Genomic DNA, 18,207 nt, shown 5'->3' on the forward strand with positions numbered 1-18,207 from the left:
AGTCACATGTGTTGATATCGCCACACAGACATGTTTCAGCACCAACACAATATATAACATACACCAAACTGTCTTGATAGACAAAAGTGAGATAATACAAAATTTCATATTAATAACTTATTACACATTAAAAAAAACTTTTTTAAAAGTCTCATTCATTCAATATAAATTTGCATAACATTAAACAATGGTTTCACGGGCTGTCAGGTTCTCAGTTTAAAACACCATTTTTCTTTTCAATTTGGTACCACTGATGACCTTTTTTAAAAACAGTTTAAATTCATTACAATGTATTACCTAGAATAACCAGTATTGCCCTCATGAGAAAAACATGTTTCATTTGCCACATTACCTACGGGGTGTGGATGTAAATTATTTACAACTGCGTAGCAGAATTTTATTCATATGATGCTCATCCAGATGGAGTTGTAACTCTGAAAGTTCTTCTATTCAAGTAATGACAAAAGTGAATGTGTAAATGTAACTAGTCATTTAATTGTACGTGTGAAAAATGGTGAAATAGCAAGTAATTTTGTTTTATAGAATTTTACTACAATTTTAAAAATATATGCAACATCGATTTGAGGTCTGTCTCCCACTTAATATTACCAAATCGATGCATCTGAATTTTGGTACTGGCAAAGAATACTAAGTCATTGGTTGCCAAAAGAACCAAATCTATCTCGAAAGTAGTCCAGCCAAAATGCTCCTTAGAGACAAGGATGGGGAAAATTTCCCTTGTGCACTTTGGACATCTGTTGTCAGGAAAGCCTAGTCCCTGGAGAAGGACATCAGGCTTGACAGCGGAGAGGCAAAATGGGAATCGGTCTACAAGCCGGATTGACAGTGGCTGCAATAACGGGCTCAACCCTAAGAACAACTGTGAGGGCGGGGAGGGACCAGGCAGGGTTTCATTCTGTTGTACACAGGGTCACTGAGTTAGAACCGACTTGATGGTTAGATGCTAACCACATGGTTCCAAATACTCTTGGGAAATTATTTTTAAATATGTGCATAATATTCCATGGAATGCCAGAATAACTAACATCTATCTTGGGAAAAGTCGATCTAGAAGGCTCCTTAGAAGTAAGATGGCAAGGCTTTGTCTTGTGAACTCTTAACATGTTATCAGGAGCGATCATCCCTGGAAGACGCCATGCTTGCAAAAGTAGAGGACCAGTGGAGGAGGAAGCCCCCAATGAAAACAGACGGACACAGTGGCTACCAACAATGGGCTCCAACCCAATAATTGTGAGGACGGTGCAGGACAGAGCAATTTTGTTCTGATACACATTGGCTCACTGTTGTCAGACTGACTCAACAGTACCTAACAGCACGTGTTCCTCTAACATACGAGACACTATGATGTCTTACACCATTTCTCAACTGCTCATATGTAATGCTTTGATACCAGAAATGACATTTTTATGAATACTTTCATTCTGAAGTTTTATGCAAGACTGGTTACGTTTCATTAGGACGCTGTCAAAGAAGTGGCCTACGGTGTTAAACAGTGTACAGGGTTTAAGGCTTTTAACCTACTTTACCAGACGCTCTCCAGGAGGGTAGTGTAGACAACTCATGTATCGATGGCAAGAGGGAGCTTCAAAAAGGGTCCATGGAAATTTCCACTAGCTAATTGAATCCCATTGTTCCGTGGGCTTTTTGAAGGCCCTCTGACTGCATGTACCTAGTATTTTTATTGATAACAATGAAGCAAATTCAGCCACGGGTCTATTCAATCCTTGCCCATCTCAAAGTTAACACACCAAGCAGCCAGGTGACAGACACTACCGGTGAGGAAGGCAGACTCAAATTCTTCCTTAAAATTCCTCAACCATAAACTGGTAAAATAATCAACAGAAATGCTTCCCACAAAAGGCCCGCCGTGTTTTTCCAAAACCAAACAGTTACAAAGAGAGAGAAGTCAGTACCAAATGACCAAAGAATTTTATTCAACTAAATTCTACTTCATGCATCAGCATGATAGTCTCCCCTATTTATTAGACTTTGGCAATTACAAAAACAAAAACAAGCAGCCTTGTACAGAACAGTGAAAAGACCAAGGACAAGGGCGGCCTACAATTTTGCTGTAGGATAAATATATTGTTTAAAAGGCCTGCCCCCTTCTTTGGCCGTTATCAATTCTCAGTTCAGATCATTAAATACAGACACCTGTTCAAAATCACTTCTTTACTTCTCCAAGATCCTCGATGCTGTCATCATCCACCTATAAAACACAGGGAATGGCAGGTTCATGAATCAGGGTGCCCAGTGAGAACACAGAAAGCAACAGCTTTCCACACGAGTTTGTGTGGCTGCGCACGGCTCACAGCCTTACCTCTGGCCACTTCTCCTGGATGACATCAATGATGTCGTCTGTAAAGTCGCCCTGAATGATGATCTCATCCTCACCGGTTACTGAGGCGCCACAGGAGAATTTCTGAGCAAAAAACCTTTGTGCTTCTTTAAGATCAATTTCTGTGTTGTAAACAAAGAAGGGATGAGACAATTGAAAGTCTGCATCAAAGATCTTCTGCCATTCTAAAAATTCTGCCTACAAGTTAAATCCTAAAAGGGTGCTTCAATAAACTTCGTATTTTTCTCGGAAGAATGACTGCAAATGACCATCGATAAGTGGTCTTAATAAGTCAATTGCGATTTTCAAGGTCCAATAAAGCCTCAGCATAAAAAAAGAAAAAACAGCACCACCCAAGTTATCTAAACTTATACTGGGGGCTTCAAATGTTCGTGGAAAATGGGACGAGAAGATAATGGAATTTTCCCACACGCTTCTAAATGTTTCCCTGAGTAGTTAAGAGCACAAACAACCTTAAGTCCTCCCACACATCAATTCCTAGCACTGCGCTCAAAGCAGGAGGGATGTCCTCCTGTTTGCCTCCCTTGGACAGACAGGTTTACAGCAGGAACTAGACCTCATGTTTGTTATGTGTCCCAGCGTGGTCTTTCAATCTGTGTTGAAGGGACCTTGGTTTACAGCTTCACTATTCACTCAGTCTTCTGGGGACCAAAAGGATTCTGAATCAGGACACCCTCCTGCCACTCGTCTGCCGTCCCCTTTTACTGTCAGTTCCAGAGGGGAGGGTCGCCACGAGTCCCTGCCACCAAGCCTGCCGAGCAGCAGCATTCAGCAGCTTCACGTGAAATGCAACATAAACTGTGCCTCTTCAGGAATCCCAGAAAGAAAGAGGCTATACCAGGCAGCCCTCTTTCCAAACACACTGTGAAGCTGTAGTCTGAAAAGCAAACTTCCATTTTGCATATTGCTAGTCAAAAATGTCTTATTTTAAATGCACAAGAGGCTGAACTCACCGAAAGTTGCAAGGCCACACACTCGTGTCACATATTTCTTCTTTGCTCTGGGGATTTTGGCTATCGTCACCTTCTGTGGTACAGTCTTCTTTTTCTGTTTAATTTGACCTCGTCCACCTTTATTATTAGGAAAGAGCTTGGCATTAATTGCTCTGCTTTTAATATAAATAATGGCAGAACCCGATGTCTTTACATTGGTTCGTTTTCATAAGGTAGCAGAAGCTAAGCTTAACAATTTTTCCTTCTGGAACCCAAAACTAGTAAGATACCCACGCGAGTATTTGCTCAATAAATTTATGTACTGAGGACACAAAATGAGTAGAGCACAGTTCCTGCCCTCCAGGACTGACTGACAGGCTAGGGAACGAAATCAAAGAAAGTTATATAGTGACAGTAGCTGGACCCCAGTCAAGGCACCCCCACAGCTTTGTTCACAAGGGCTTCCTCTGCTTCTAGACTAAGTGACACCTACGCTAAAGGACTTCCTAGGAGGAAGGGCTGAGAAGTAGAAGAAAGGACGCTCCAGGAAAGAGGGTAGGAAAAGGCATTTGGGAATGACATTCGGTCCGATCAAAGGACACTGATGGCAGCTGAAGCCTGACCAAGCACTAGGGGGCTAGTACATCAAGCTCTGGTACTTGGACTTTACACTGTGGAAGCGGAGAAGCCACTAAAGACAATGCAAGAGTGAAATGACCAGAGTTGGGTCTTATCAGGAATTCCCCCGACTACAAAGAGTATATGTGTATCTATGTGTGTGCGCTTGTGTTTCTCGGGGAGAGGGTTGTGAAGAAAGCAGAACAAAGAGCCAGTGAGGAGTCTCTTGCCTTAGTTCCAGCAGAAATTAACTGACAGCTGAGTCACAGCAGTGGCACCGGTAACAGTGGTGAAGCACAGGAATAGGAAAGAGTAAGGAGAAATGAGCAGAACTCAGAACTGGATTCAAGGAGTAAAGAGAGTGTCTGAGGTGGCTCTCAGTTTCCGACTTAGATACAAGCCATGCTTTCACCCACCACACAAAGGAGCGCATGTCCTGAGTGTGAGCTTGCTGGGAGACAGGCCAGGTGGGCAGGTAGATGTGGGAATCCTACTTGCATCATTGGTGGCAGAAGGCAGGGAAGTGATCGCAGCATTCAGAGAGAAGAGGCTGGGTGGAAGGGTAAGAGGACAAGGACAGAAACCCTGGAAACACAAACTGTTAAGGGACAGATGGAAAAAGATGACACAGGAGACAGAAGATTAGGAGAGCCGCAGAAACAAGGAAGTGCGAGACCCCCTAAAGGACAGCGTGACGAATGCGCATGCTGTTCAGCAATTACCCAGGCACCGGGGATCTTTCAGTGGCGTGGAAGTCTGCTCAGATGAACCCCGTGAGTCTACTCTTCACAGAAGAGAAGTTTGGAGAGGAAGGACAGAAGGAAGAACAAGGTGGAAACACTCATGGGCTCTCCAAAGAATGTTTTTTTAAAAGATGAGAAGTTCCCAAAAGATTTATAATCTAATGTTAGTCAGACAGCCGCCTGGTGATGCAGTGGGTCATGGAGTGCCAACTTTGAGGTCAGCAGTTCAAACCCACCAGCCCCTCCTGTCTGCTCCTATGAAGGTTTACAGTCTCAGAAACCCCAAGGAGCCGTTCGTTTTCTGTCCCATTGAGACATTACTTCAATGGCAGCAGGTTTAGGTTCCTATACGGGGGGGTGTGAATGAAGGAGAGGAAACTGAAGGATGGATGGGATGCAAAGTCTCCATGGGGGTGGGGGGAGCGGATTCGCTTCAGAATGAAGCGAGAACACAATGGCAGGCACACACGAGAGGTGCAAAAGTTCTCCACTCGGCTATGAGCAGGGTCAGTAGTAGAAATCTTTCGTGCATGTACTCATTCTAGTTAAACAGGACACACGGGTATTATAATGACATGGTGAGCAAGTGCGAACATTCTTAACAAGCTGGGCGGTTACTTTTTATGTAGACGTACAGGGCAAATAAGCAAGCCTGCTTAGAGCCAAGTCACTGAGGGAACCCACTGCAGGCTACAACCAGCACCGTCCTGGGACTGTGGGTCTGCACCCCTCTGTATGACGACACACGGGCAGGATTAAAACAACAGGGAGATCATTCTTTTGGGATCCCTTTTACGGACACTCTCTTCTGTCCAAGGAAAGGTGCATTTACGCAAAGCAAAACAGAGATGGAAGTCTTACCTCTCTTTTGCTTTTTCTTCTCCTCCTCTTCCCCAGGCACTCCGTGACCTTCAATAATTCCAGCTTCTTGTTTGGGCGAATTTCCTAGAGGTACAAGTGAAATTCATATGCACTAACATTATTCCTGTCTTTAATGAAAGAACTCACCCTCCAGCAACGTTCCACACAACTAAGGCAACTAATGTACCAGCACCAGAACCTGACATCTGCAAAGCACACGGTTTTATTGCTAGATCTCTAGTCAGTAGCTTTGTCTGGAAGAGAAAGCAAAAATCCTCTGCTATGTGGACATTAGGATTTACTAGCCATGTGAAATCAGCATAAACCACTCAGCCCCCACAGCAGTGTTCAGCATCAGCTTAAATACAGATTTTGCACCAGAAAGTACGCTAGGTAAGAAGAGCCTCTGCCCCTGCAGTCTCCATGATGCCCTGGACAGACTACAGGGACGGCTGCAACAGGAGACGAAGAGTCTTGCCCAACCACTGACAGAGCAGTGACTGTCCCTATCATGTTTCCAGATGGGATTTCATAAAACCATTTGAAAATTAAAGGAGCAAATAGAGGAGCTATAGTGGCAAATTTAAGGAGGTCTATGTTCAGCTTAAGGAGCCTTGGTGGGGACAGTGGGCTAAACCTTGGACGTCTAACTGCAAGGCTGGCAGTTCAAATCTACCAGACACTCCTTAGGAGAAAGAGAAGGCTATCTATTCCTAGAAAGATGTAAAAATGTAAACCCTAAGGAGCAATTCTGCTGTCTTATTGGGTCACGATGAGTCACAATCAACTCAGTGGCAGTGGGTTTTTTGGGTCTTTTTTAAGTCTGCAGTTTAAGGAGGCCTGGTGGGCTCAGTGGTTAAGTACTTGGCTGCTAACTGAAAGGTCAGCAGTTTGAGCCCATCAGCAGCTCTAGGGGAGAAAGGCTTGGAAATTGCTTCTGTACTGGGAGCCTGTGGGGCAGGTCTGCCCTGTCTTATAGGGTTGCTGCGTCAGAAATGCATGCACAGAAACAGGCCCAGACTTATTCCCAGTCTAGGCACAGAATTCCTCCTGTGAATGCCCTCATTCTCAGACTCTGCCTGTCACTTCCTTTCCTTGAGCAATGAAATAAAAGTAGCCCTTTCCACCCCCCTCTCGGTCTCTGTCATTCTGGTCCCGACAGAGTCATGCTGACCGTCATCCACTGGAGCAAATCTGGCCCCAACCCCGCCGCACCTTTCCATCTCATCAGGTGCCAGCAACTCCATTCTTCTAGTTGCATGGATCAGAACCATATTAGACCCCTTTTCTTCATACCCCACACCTAGCAAGTTAGCAAATCTGGTCAATATCACCCCCAGAATCTATCCCAAATCCAACCAGTTTCACCCCCTCCACTGCCCCCCACTCTGTCATCATTTCTTGATGTGAGCTTATTGCAACAGTCTCCTGTCTAGGGTCCCTGTACCCCTTCATCTAGTCTCCACAGAGCAGCCAAAGTGATGTTGTGGGAACAAAAGTCAGACAGATCATCCTGCTCAAAACCTTCTGGTAGCTCATCTCACTCACTGTGAGAGTCAAGACTTTACGATGGTCTAGTCCTCCCCCATGACTTTGGATTTCAGCGCCTCTCTGCCTCAGTCAGTTCCGGGTACAATGTGCCAAGTGCTCCCGCCTGGTACTCCTTCGCCAGACACCATTTGGCTCACCCCTCACACTGTGTAGGTCTTAATTTAAATGTCCTCTTTCCTGCTCCCCTTAAGGGGCCCCAAAAAGTTGTTGGGAAAGGGACTTGAAGAATGATGGAATTTTCCCACAAAGTCACCTCATACTCGCATCACAATAAAGAATTTCTTAAATGAATATATTTGTCCTAAACCAATTATTTCTCTTGATTATACAACTTGATACTTATTCACAATACTTATAACATTATACACACAAGCATTTCTTGTACAAGAGCTTTGAAGAAATAAAAAGTTCTTACCTACGCTAAGTTTTGCAAATTCCTTTGGAAAATTCTTCTCTAACCATTGTCTACATTTAGTGACATCAGGCATATATTCACAGTACTGGGGGGAAAACGACAATCAGTTAAACTGCTGTAGGAGTCACAGCAGAGCATTTTCAAGACACCAACACATTTCATTAAAAAATCATTCCTTGTGCCTCCTATAAGGAGTCCTGGTGGCACTGTCTCGTAAGCTTTGGACTGCTAACCTCAAGGTCAGTCGTTCAAAGCCACCAGCCACTCCACGGGAAAAAGATGAGGCTGGCTCTTTGGGTTACTGCGTTTGTACTGACTTGATGGCAGTGGGCTTGCTTGGTTATACCTGCAGGCGAGATGAGGCCATCTGCTCCCACAAAGATACAGTCTTGGAACCCCGAGAGAGCAGTTCTACTCTGTCCCACAGGGTCTCTGTGCGTTGGATTCAACTTGATGTGCTCGACACCTGCTAGAGGAAGACCTTTCTCCCCATCAAACGAGATAAACAAAGACACACACGTCTCCCTGTGTCTTGCTTTGGGCACACAGGGGCCTCATTATTTCCATGGCCTGCCGACAGAGCCTGACAGGGAATTTAATTAACAGAAAATCTTAAATATAATTTCTGCTCTCTCTCCTCTGCTTGGGCATGTAAACTTAAGGCATCAAGACTACTCTTATGAAGAAAATCAAGGCTCAAAAAAGAAACTAACTCGTCTGTTCTGACGAGGGACACAATCGAAGGTCAAAGAGATAATGGCAGAAATAGGGAAAAATTCAAATTCCTAAGGGGTCACGCCTACTTGAGGAGTTAGAGAATAAGGGAAGCTTCCAGACTACCACCGGAACATACCCTCTGCACTTGGAATGAAATCTATCTCTACAGGTCACTATTCAGCCAGACAACTGACTGGCTTATAAAGAAAGCAATATCACATATGAGTAAGTCTGCCTTAAACAATCACTATACGAGACCAAAATTTAACCAAATGCAAAGGTGAGAAGGCAAGGCGGGAAGCCCAAAGCAAAGAGAACAGAACAAATATAGAATGATGAAAATTGTAACAATGGCATGAACTGTGGGTATGAAAGTTGCTAAAGGGGAACCTAATTTGCTGCATAAAATTTATTATGCCTTTTATGATCAACACAAAAAAGGCGTGTACTTCATTTGCTGGCTGTTCATGATTTTCCATGCCCAAAAAAAATCCAAATTGAAAAAGAATGACATATGAGTCAAAATCTGAAGAATTTATAAGCCCCATAACATTTCTCCAAAATCAAAGTCCTCTAAATCGACTGTTATTTCTGACCCACAGTGACCCCACAGGACAGAGGAGAACTGCTCCACAAGGTTCCCAAGGCTGTAAATGTTCATGGAAGCAGACTAGTTACATCTTTCTCTTTCAAAGTGGCTGGTGGGTCCAGAGCATTGAGCAACTAAGCCCTTAAGCACAGCACTTCAAGGACCCCTCTTTGCTCCCCACTCAGACGTCCTGCTGTTCAGGTTCTGACTCACAGTGGTCCTATAGACAGGGCAGAACTGCACCTCAGGCTTTCCAAGGTTGTCAATTTTATAAAAGTAGGCGGCATAGCTTTCTCTCAGGGAGCAGCTGGTGGGTTTCACCTGCAAACCTTTCCGCTAGCAGCTGGCACTTCACTACTCTGCAACCAGGGTGACTTAGAATTCTCCATGAAAGACTGAAAGCCTACTATCAAATGATAGAAGATTACAAAAGAGGAAAAAGCTTGTAAGTTAACTCTAAATGACTTCAACTAAAATAAAAGAGAAATAACAAAACAAAATGGGAAGCACTCACTCCATTATTTATGACTTGAAACAATTTGAATCACAGTAATATTATCTGATCTTTAAATATGAAATTAAAAACAACTAGTCGACATCTACCCATTTCAAGAGAAGTAAAAAGTCTATGCTGTGCTAAAATCATTAGTTTAAAAAAAGGGACGGGGGTGGGGGGTGGGGGTGGGGGTGGGCAAGAATGGAAAGAGTATCAACTGGAATCTTTCCACAAGCTATGAAGCACTGGCAGCACGGATTCAGCACTGACAGACACGCTCCCTTACTCTTACATGATTTCACATGCATAGGACGAGACTGAAAATAGCATGTCTTGCGTTAGTTCTCACCGTGTTATCTCTGTTCTTTAACACTGTAAAGAGATCTGTTGGGGGAAGATTTGCCCAATGCATTATGTCATTTGCTGTTTTGACTATTGCTTCCATGCACATGGATTTTAGATCCAAATAAAATAAAATCCTTGACAAAAAAAAACAAACAACTAAATTCCAATTGAAACTAAGTGTTCGTATTCTTTATTTGTATTTTACACCAACTTGACTGAAGTAAAGGAGTCCCGTGGATCAGGTGTCGGGTCGCTACTCAAAAGATCAACGTCATTCTGTGGTACAAAGGTGAGGCTATCTGCCCCCAGAGGCACTGATATTCTCGGCAATCTATACGGGGCACTGTGAGTCCTTCGGAACTGACTGGATGAAAGTGGGTTTTATTGAAATATAATTTACATACAATCAAATGCCATTTAAAGTATACAGAAAAAGAGAAAAAGACCTCAACATTAAAAAAAATAAGAATTTAAAAAGGACTTACCTCTGTTGGTAATGAACAGACTAGAGGAAAAGAAAGAAATGAAAATTTAAATACACAGACACAGGACTCATCACTTTTATCATTTTACATTGAAATAATGCCTCATGTTGACTTACTCCCTGTAACCTTTATATACCGTGTTTTCCAAAGGCTGCCCATTCTTGGCTTTTCTTAGGACAAACTGCATACAATGAGGAGGCACTCGCTAGCTTGACTTTTCCATCGAAAGAGTGTCTCTTTCAGCCTAATGTGGTATTCTTGCCATGTAGCTATACATGGTATCTAATTCTGAAAAACATCCGACAAACCTAAAGTGAGGGGCATTCCACAAAATAACTGGCCTGTCTACGTCAAACATATCAATGTCTATAAAACACACAACAGATTCAGAAACTGTTCCAGAGCAAAGGAGGCTCCGGAGCAGTTGTGCTCGGTACACATGAGATCGATCAGTCAATGTAAAACACGATCCTAGGTTCTGGAGGGCCATATTGAATGTTATTGCGATGACAGAAATCTCAGAAAGGTCTGTAGACTAGATAACAGTACCCTTTCAATGTAGTAAATCTGGCTGGAAACTATCGAGGGCTATTGTGAACTAGTCTTGCAACTCTGCTGTCAACCTGGAATGATACACAAATGACTCAGTCACATCTTGGTGGCAGAGGTACAGAGGCATTCCCTGTGTGAGTCATTAACATCTTCTGAATTTCAAATATCTGCACAATGGAGGAGAATCCATGTAATATGTGATTTTCAAAGTTTTATATCAGGAAAATGGAAATAGTCCAAGATGCTAATAATACAGGGCCTTCACAATTCATAAATTTGTGTTGAAAACACTCAAAGGGAAAGAAAAAAGAAAACCCTGGAGTTCAAAGGATGTATCCTGGTATTCAAGGTCCCCTCCACACACTCACAACATGCCCAATCCTATTTGTGCTATTTTTCTTCAGTGATTCCAAGTACCCCCAAACTCCTCAGACTTTCCTGCCTCTTCTCTGCCCTTTTGTGCCTACCCAAACACCACTTTTTCTCAAGAGCCTGGTTCAGCTTAGAAGTCAAAGAAATGTCTCTCTCTGTTTTTTCTTTACTAGCTAGTACTGATACTTGCTAAGTTCTTGTGTAACCTGCTGTACCCAGAGCTTGACACACATCATCTGACTTAAGATGTAATATGACCTGTATTTTACGGAGTTCAGAAACAGGCCTCGAGACCTTACAGAACTGCAGTCACTTACTCAAGGTCCCGCAGCTGCTAAGTGCTGGAGTCAGTATGCAAAGTATGTAGTCTGTGAGGCCCAATACGTTACTAGTATCATAACACAACTCAATCAACTTTATAACATTTCTCCGCTTGCTATCTTGTCTAACTATCATACACTCATTTTACTTTACGGCCAAAGACATGCAGATGAGTCACTACCATTTTGAGCCCAATAACAGTACTTCTCCTTCTACAACACTGAAACGCCAGGTGAGGTCTGGACAACCATCACAAGAATGTTGAGAGCCATAAGGGGCTTTGTCTAACACCTTCCCTCCTTACTCATTTGCCAGCACATGAAACACTGCCAAATACAAGTGCTCAAAAACGTTCCATGAGTGACTAAGTAATCTACCCTGGTATTTTTCTGAATCTTCAAAGATTTCTAGAATATTCCCAAGTGCTAATAACAGTATTTTTTAAATAAATCACTTTATTGGGGGCTCGTACAGCTCTTATAACAATCCATATGTAAACTGTATCAAACAAAATGTCCATGTTGCCATCATCATTTAAGAGCATTTCTAATTCACAATCTCTGCATTGAAAATGAGAAAGTATACTCAAAAGGAAAAGACCAACCTAATGTCGTGGTCAGGTGCCACTGAGCCCACCACAACGCATAGCAACACAGCACAACACTACCAGGTCCTCCCCGATTCTCCCAGCTGCCGCTGTGCTCCAAGCCATTGTTGCAGCCACTCTCTCAATCCACACACAGGCAAAGAAAGTGACTACACCTGAGGATCTTCCTCTTTCTCGAAGACGCTCAACTTTATCAAGCATGACGACCTTCTCCAAGAATTGGTCCCTTCCGATAACTTGTCCAAACAAAGTATTCTAAGATTTCTTGCCATATCTCTTCTAAGGAGTATTCTGGCTATACTTTTTCCAAGACAGATTGTTCATTTTTCTGGCACTCCATAGCAGTCAATATTCTTCAACATCATCATTCAAATAGATCAATCCGTCTTCAGTCAGATTGCATAGGTATACGGTGATCGAAAATACCATAGCTTGGGTCCAGTGCACCGCGGTCCTTGAAGGGATATCTCTACTTTTGAACACTTTCAATGAAATTTCTGACACCAGCAATTTTTTTCTCCATTTATCATTATGAAGCTGATTAGTCCAGTAGTAAAGACTTCTACTACTTTGTCATACTTTGAAGTGGAATTCATACCGAAGGCTGTAGTCTCCAATCATCACTGTAAGAATAGACACTAGCGTATTTCAGAGATTCTTCTGACACCCATTTAGGAACTTTGTTTCCTTCCTGTCTTTTAAGTGATTGCTTTGCTCATGACTGCTATCGTGGATGTCATGCCACGCTCAGCTAAGCCTTCGAGCGATAGTGTTCTACTAAGGACCATACTAGTTGCATCACATCTATTCTTTAGGTGCTCTATAAAATTCAGGTGAGAATTTCCCTAACAAAAGCATGTAAATAACCCAAACCCCCAATTAAAGAGAAATGGAAAAACAAGCTCTGGTACATTCATACTATGGATGATGCATCAATAAAAAATAAATAACCACTCTTCACCACAAGACATGGACAAAGAGAGAGTATATTAGGCTTAGCAAACTCACTCTTACAAAAGTAAGTATTTAATAACACCATTGCAATAAGGAGGAAAAAAATCATGGGTTTAATAGGATATTGCTGTTGAGTTCATTTCTTGAGATGGGCTGTGTAAATTTATAGTATGTTTTTTTAAATATATATCTCACCAGCCTGTGTGATCGTCGATGGGATTAGGTATCAGGCATCTAAGACCCAGAACAAAATCATACCCAATGTGAATGGGGGAGGAGGGGAGCATGGAGTGGAGACCCAATGCCCATCTGTAGACAGTTGGACATCCCCTCACTGAGAGGTCACAGGGAAGAAATGAGCCAGTCAGGGTGCTGTACAGCACCGATGAAACACACAACTTTCCTGGAGTTCTTTGGTGGTTCCTTTCCCCCACTATCATGACCTCAGTTCTACCTTACAAATCAGATTAGACCAGGACAAATCAGGTAAGACCATACTGCTAGAGACAAGAGTCCACAACACAGGGAATCCAAGACAGACAAACTCCTCAGGGCCAACATGAAAATAGAGATAGATACCAGGAAGATTAGGGGGAGGGTGGAGATATAAAGGGTGAATCAATCACAAAGATCAACCTAGAATCCCCTCCCAGGAGGACGAACAATGGAAAAGTGGGTGAGGTGTGATGGAGGGCAATGTAAGATATGAAAATAATAATCTATAACTTATCAAGGGTTCGGGAGGGAGGGTGGGTTGGGAGGGGAAAGAAATGAGCTGATATGAGGGGCTCAAGTGGGAAGAGGATGCTTTGAAAATGATGATGGCAGCATATGTGAAAATGTTCTTGACACAATGAATGCATGGAATGTAATAAGAGATATAAGAGCCCCAAATAAAAGTATTTAATAATAAACATATATATCTCTATATATATCTCCAGATTCCTAATTCCTCAAACCTAAACAGTGGCCTGAATGGCTTTAAAAAAAAGGGGGGGGTTGTAAAACTGAAATTATCTGAAGTTTTTACTAACAAACAAGTTCATCTCAAACAAACAAAAACAAAACAAAATACAGGTGAGATACCTTGTCTGAATTTTCTCCAGCTTCAATTTGAACTGACATGAGAGCAATTAACAATCTGTTCTTCAGTCAGTCCCTGGCCTTGTTCTAACGGATGATACTGAACTTCATCATGCCTTACTACCTTGAGTGAGGTTGATTTGATTCCTGTATATCCCATCTTGGAGGTCAACATGTATAGTTTCTATTTCTTTTGTTTAAAAGATATCCCCTATAAATAGACTACTTGTTAGGAACTAACACGTCCTTATGAGTCCTCGTGGTGTAGTGGTTACACGCTGGGCTGCAATCCACAGGTCGGCAGTTCAAAACCACCAGTTGCTCTGAGGGAGAAAAACAGGGCTTTCTCCTCTGCTGCAATTAGTCTTGGAAACTCACAGGTACAGTTCTACCCTGTCCTACAGGGTCACTATAAATTGGCATCAGCCCAATGGCAGTGGGAGTTTAGAGTCTTGAAATATCCCATCATGCCATCTCTGGTGTCCTTTCCATCCACAGGGCCAGTGTTCCAACTATTGATCCCTCTTCTTTGTTTATGTTTGTATTCTAATCAGAATTATCAGTGCATCTTTATTACATATTTGATCAGTTCCAAGACAGCAAAAGTTGGTAAAAAGCTTCAATTCTTTCATCTGTGGCATTTATAGTTAATTTGCAGCATTGCATTACATAAATTATTAACAAATCAAGATCACTCTCCCCAAACCACCCTTTTCCATCACTCTATGCTCACTTGAAATTTCCCACTCCTTAACTGACAACTAACTACAATACACACAATTATGAGGGTGGTGCAGGGCCAGTAGTATTTCTTTCAGTGGTACACAAGGTCACTATTCATCGGAACCAAGTCAATGGCACATAACAGCACCACTACACAAATACAAAGCTGTTCTTATTTCTATAGGGTTGATCAAGTTTTTCTTCCATGGCTATTCCCTGCATCTGTGATGTCCTTCCCGCTTTCTCATCCAGTCCTTATTGTCCCTAAGACAGCGGTTCTCCACCCTCCTCATGCCGCAACCCTTTCATACAGTTCCTCATCTTGTGGTGACACCCCCCCCACCTTAAGATTATGTTCGTTGCTACTTCATAACTGTAGTTTTGCTACTATTAAGAATCATGTAAATATCTGATATGCATGGTGTATTTTCATTGTTACAATTTGAACATAATGAAAGTGATTAATCCCCAAAACCATATGTAATTCTATATTGTGAAATATTTATTTCTAATGACAAATAAATGAAATTTTGTCTTGAAGCATGTTGTAGCATGGGTAACAATCTTCATGCCAGGTACTTGTATGTGGGTATATCTGTATGTTTTTTCTGATGGTCTTAGGCGACCCCTGTGAAAGGGTCGTTCAAACCCAAAAGGGTCTTGACCCACAGGTTGAGAAACACTGCCTTAAGACATCTTTCAAGGTCTCCTTTTAATAGGTAGACCAGTAACCTGAAGCTGAATAGCCTATTTGTCCGTCTCTATGCCAACTGGGAGGAGCCCTGATGGCACAGTGGTTACAGTGCTCGGCTGCCAGCCAACAGGCCAATGGTTCCAACTGCTCTGTAAGCGAAAGATGTAGCCACCTGCTTCCTTAAAAACCTCTGGTGCGGTTCTTATCCTGCAGGATCCCTATGAGTCAGAGCTGACTCAATGGCTGTGGACAGGTATTCCAACTGGAAGACTCCGGGCAGCACAAAAGGTTGCTTTGTGCTCAGCCGCTAAATGAAACAAAAGGTTAGCAGTTCAAATCCAATTAGCATTGCCAACAACAGGCCTGGCTTCCACAGAGATCACTCAACGTTTAGCTCTAACCGGCAACACTTGAGGACACCATGAAGTTGAACGAATTTGAGGGTCATGGGACAATTCCAACTGGACTATACACTTTTGCAGGCCAGGTAGCAGACACAGCTACACAGGCAATCTGTTAATCCAGCTTCTGCCCCACTGTTGAAAATTCACCAAATGCCCAAGGCTGCTTGTAAAACAGACTAAGATGAAATGTGGAGGAACTAAGAACACAGTGCCTACAAAACGAGGGAGTGGACCATACTCTCCCCTTCCCACACTTGCCTCCACAATAAAGGACTCGAAGTGGGTAGTCTGTGTCTAACTTGGCGCTGCTCTTCAGGTCGCCTTTACAATCGTGCCCACTGGACTCGGAAAGGTCAGCAGCCATCTCACAAACCTGGAAGCAAGGAACACAGCACCCCTTCACTGTACTGGACCAAGACCCCAGTCCCAGCTGTCCCACCAGATCCCCACCCCCCAGCTTCCCCCAAATGTGTTTCAAATGCTCTATGAAATGAGGAATACAAGCTGCCTTAGGATTCATGAGCCAATCCAGACTCAATACTGACCAGAACCAGGCTCCTAGGAACTGGTCATCAGGGGTGGGGAGCAGGGATGAGAGGTGGGGGTGAGATGTTGGGAAGCAGGGGAGGTAACGCAGGGGTGGGGGGCTAGTAGGGGAGTAGACTCGTGAGAAAGGGGGCAATGGGAAAGGGAGGAAAATGCTAAGGATCAGTGACCTCAGCAAAGACGGGACAAAGGTCTGGGGGGTGATCTGGGAGGGGTGTCAACCGCAGCCGGAGATGAGGGACTGAAAACGTCCCCGAAGACGGGGTGTGGCAGGGGCGGGGGCAGCCAAGTGCCGAGGGACCAGGGATCGGGACCGAGAAGGGGGCAGGGAGCGCAGAGCTTGGGGCTGAGGAAGAACCAGGAAGGGGCGGATTGTAAGAGCACCGCGGAGACAAGGGCGGCCAGGTCTGAGGGAAAGAGTTCTGAGGTCAAGGGGCAACCCCAGGGACACCTGAGGGGGCCCATGTGGGCGGGTGGGTGAAGCCGCCGGGCCCGGCCCCCTCAGCCAGGCAGCACTTCGGTTCCCCCTCCGCTCTCTACGAGCGCCTAGGAAGCGCAGGAGGCACCAGGAGTCGTTACCCGGGCGGTCGCACAGCTCCCGCCGCCTCCGCTCCCGCCGCTCGCACCGGCTGAAGTGACACATGCAACTCCTCTTCCCCGACCAGGGCAGCCGGAGAGTCCGTGTACCAGGCGCGCTCCCGCGAGACAACTGACTTTATCGCGAGACTCAGCCGGCCGCCGGGCCGGATGTCGCGAGAAGCCTTTCGGAGGGAGGGACACCAGCGAAAGCGAGCATGCGCATTGAGTTCCGGGGCAGAGAGGCTGGCGGCCACTAGGTGGCGCTTGTCACACGTGAGAAAGGATGGCGAACCGGCTAGCTAGTCCAGCAGGTGTCAGAGGTGAGCTCTGAAGGGGACGCTGATGGGAACGCAGAGATGGCTCCCTGAGTCAGAAATGACTCCCTGCTAAAGAGTCTGGGGAACCAACGTTCCTGGGGCGTGTCTGGGGTGCATCCTGGTCCTGAGTAACCTTCTGCCTACCTAGTGGATAAATCACTTAGTTTCAGGGAAATTTCAGGTAGATGAGGCATTTGATTTCCTTTTTTATGTCATGCCCAAAATGAGGAGGGTGAGGCTAAAACGATTCGATTAAAGGTTTGTGCAGTGTTTCAGCATCAATGTATTTTTTAATATCCCTGTAGTTAGTTATAGCATTTTCTAAAAGCGCTCCCAAAAATTAAAATATCCTGGCCGCCATCGAGTCCCGTTCCCACTTACAGTGGCCCCATAGAACAGAGTAGAACTTTCTCTTTGGGTTTCCAAGACCGTAAGGCTTTGCAGGTATCCTGCACAGTGGCTGCTAGGTTCGAACTGCTGATCTTGTGGTTAGCAGCCCTGTGCTATAGCTATGAGATCATGACTAGTAGTATTTGTGAATCTATAACTTTTTAGTGCATCCAGTAATTAAAGGAAACCCATCCACTTCCGTTGAGTTGATTTTGACTGCTGGTGACCCTATAGAACAGAGGAGAACTCCCTACAGTTTCCAAGACTGGATATGTTTATGGGAGCAGACAGCCTCCTGTTTTCCCGCAGAGTGGCTAGAGAATTTCAACCGCTAACCTGGAGGTTATAGCCCAACCCCATAACCCACTACCTCATCGGAGGTTTTTAAATGAAGGAAAAGAGTGAATCTTGTCACTAATAATGTCATAATTTAATGTCGAAGGATTTTACAGAACAAATTTATTGTTCACATAATCTAAGGAATATTATATTTAGGTAACTCCCAGCTATATTTATCACATTAGACAATTATT

General features: G+C 43.9%; 1 protein-coding gene across 1 annotated transcript; it reads right to left on the reverse strand.

Annotated features, from left to right (window-relative positions):
- Window positions 1-1,927: 1,927 nt before the first annotated feature.
- Window positions 1,928-16,998, reverse strand: DENR (density regulated re-initiation and release factor). Its single transcript, XM_075533797.1, has 8 exons — window positions 16,968-16,998; window positions 16,101-16,215; window positions 10,133-10,152; window positions 7,501-7,585; window positions 5,535-5,618; window positions 3,334-3,450; window positions 2,342-2,481; window positions 1,928-2,230 (listed from the first exon to the last, which is right to left on the reverse strand). Exons 2-8 carry the CDS (start codon window positions 16,204-16,206, stop codon window positions 2,186-2,188), a joined length of 597 nt encoding a protein of 198 aa, XP_075389912.1. The 5' UTR covers window positions 16,207-16,215; window positions 16,968-16,998; the 3' UTR covers window positions 1,928-2,185.
- Window positions 16,999-18,207: the final 1,209 nt, after the last annotated feature.

Source organism: Tenrec ecaudatus, chromosome 16 (assembly GCF_050624435.1).
Source record: "Tenrec ecaudatus isolate mTenEca1 chromosome 16, mTenEca1.hap1, whole genome shotgun sequence".
Taxonomy (NCBI): domain Eukaryota; kingdom Metazoa; phylum Chordata; class Mammalia; order Afrosoricida; family Tenrecidae; genus Tenrec; species Tenrec ecaudatus.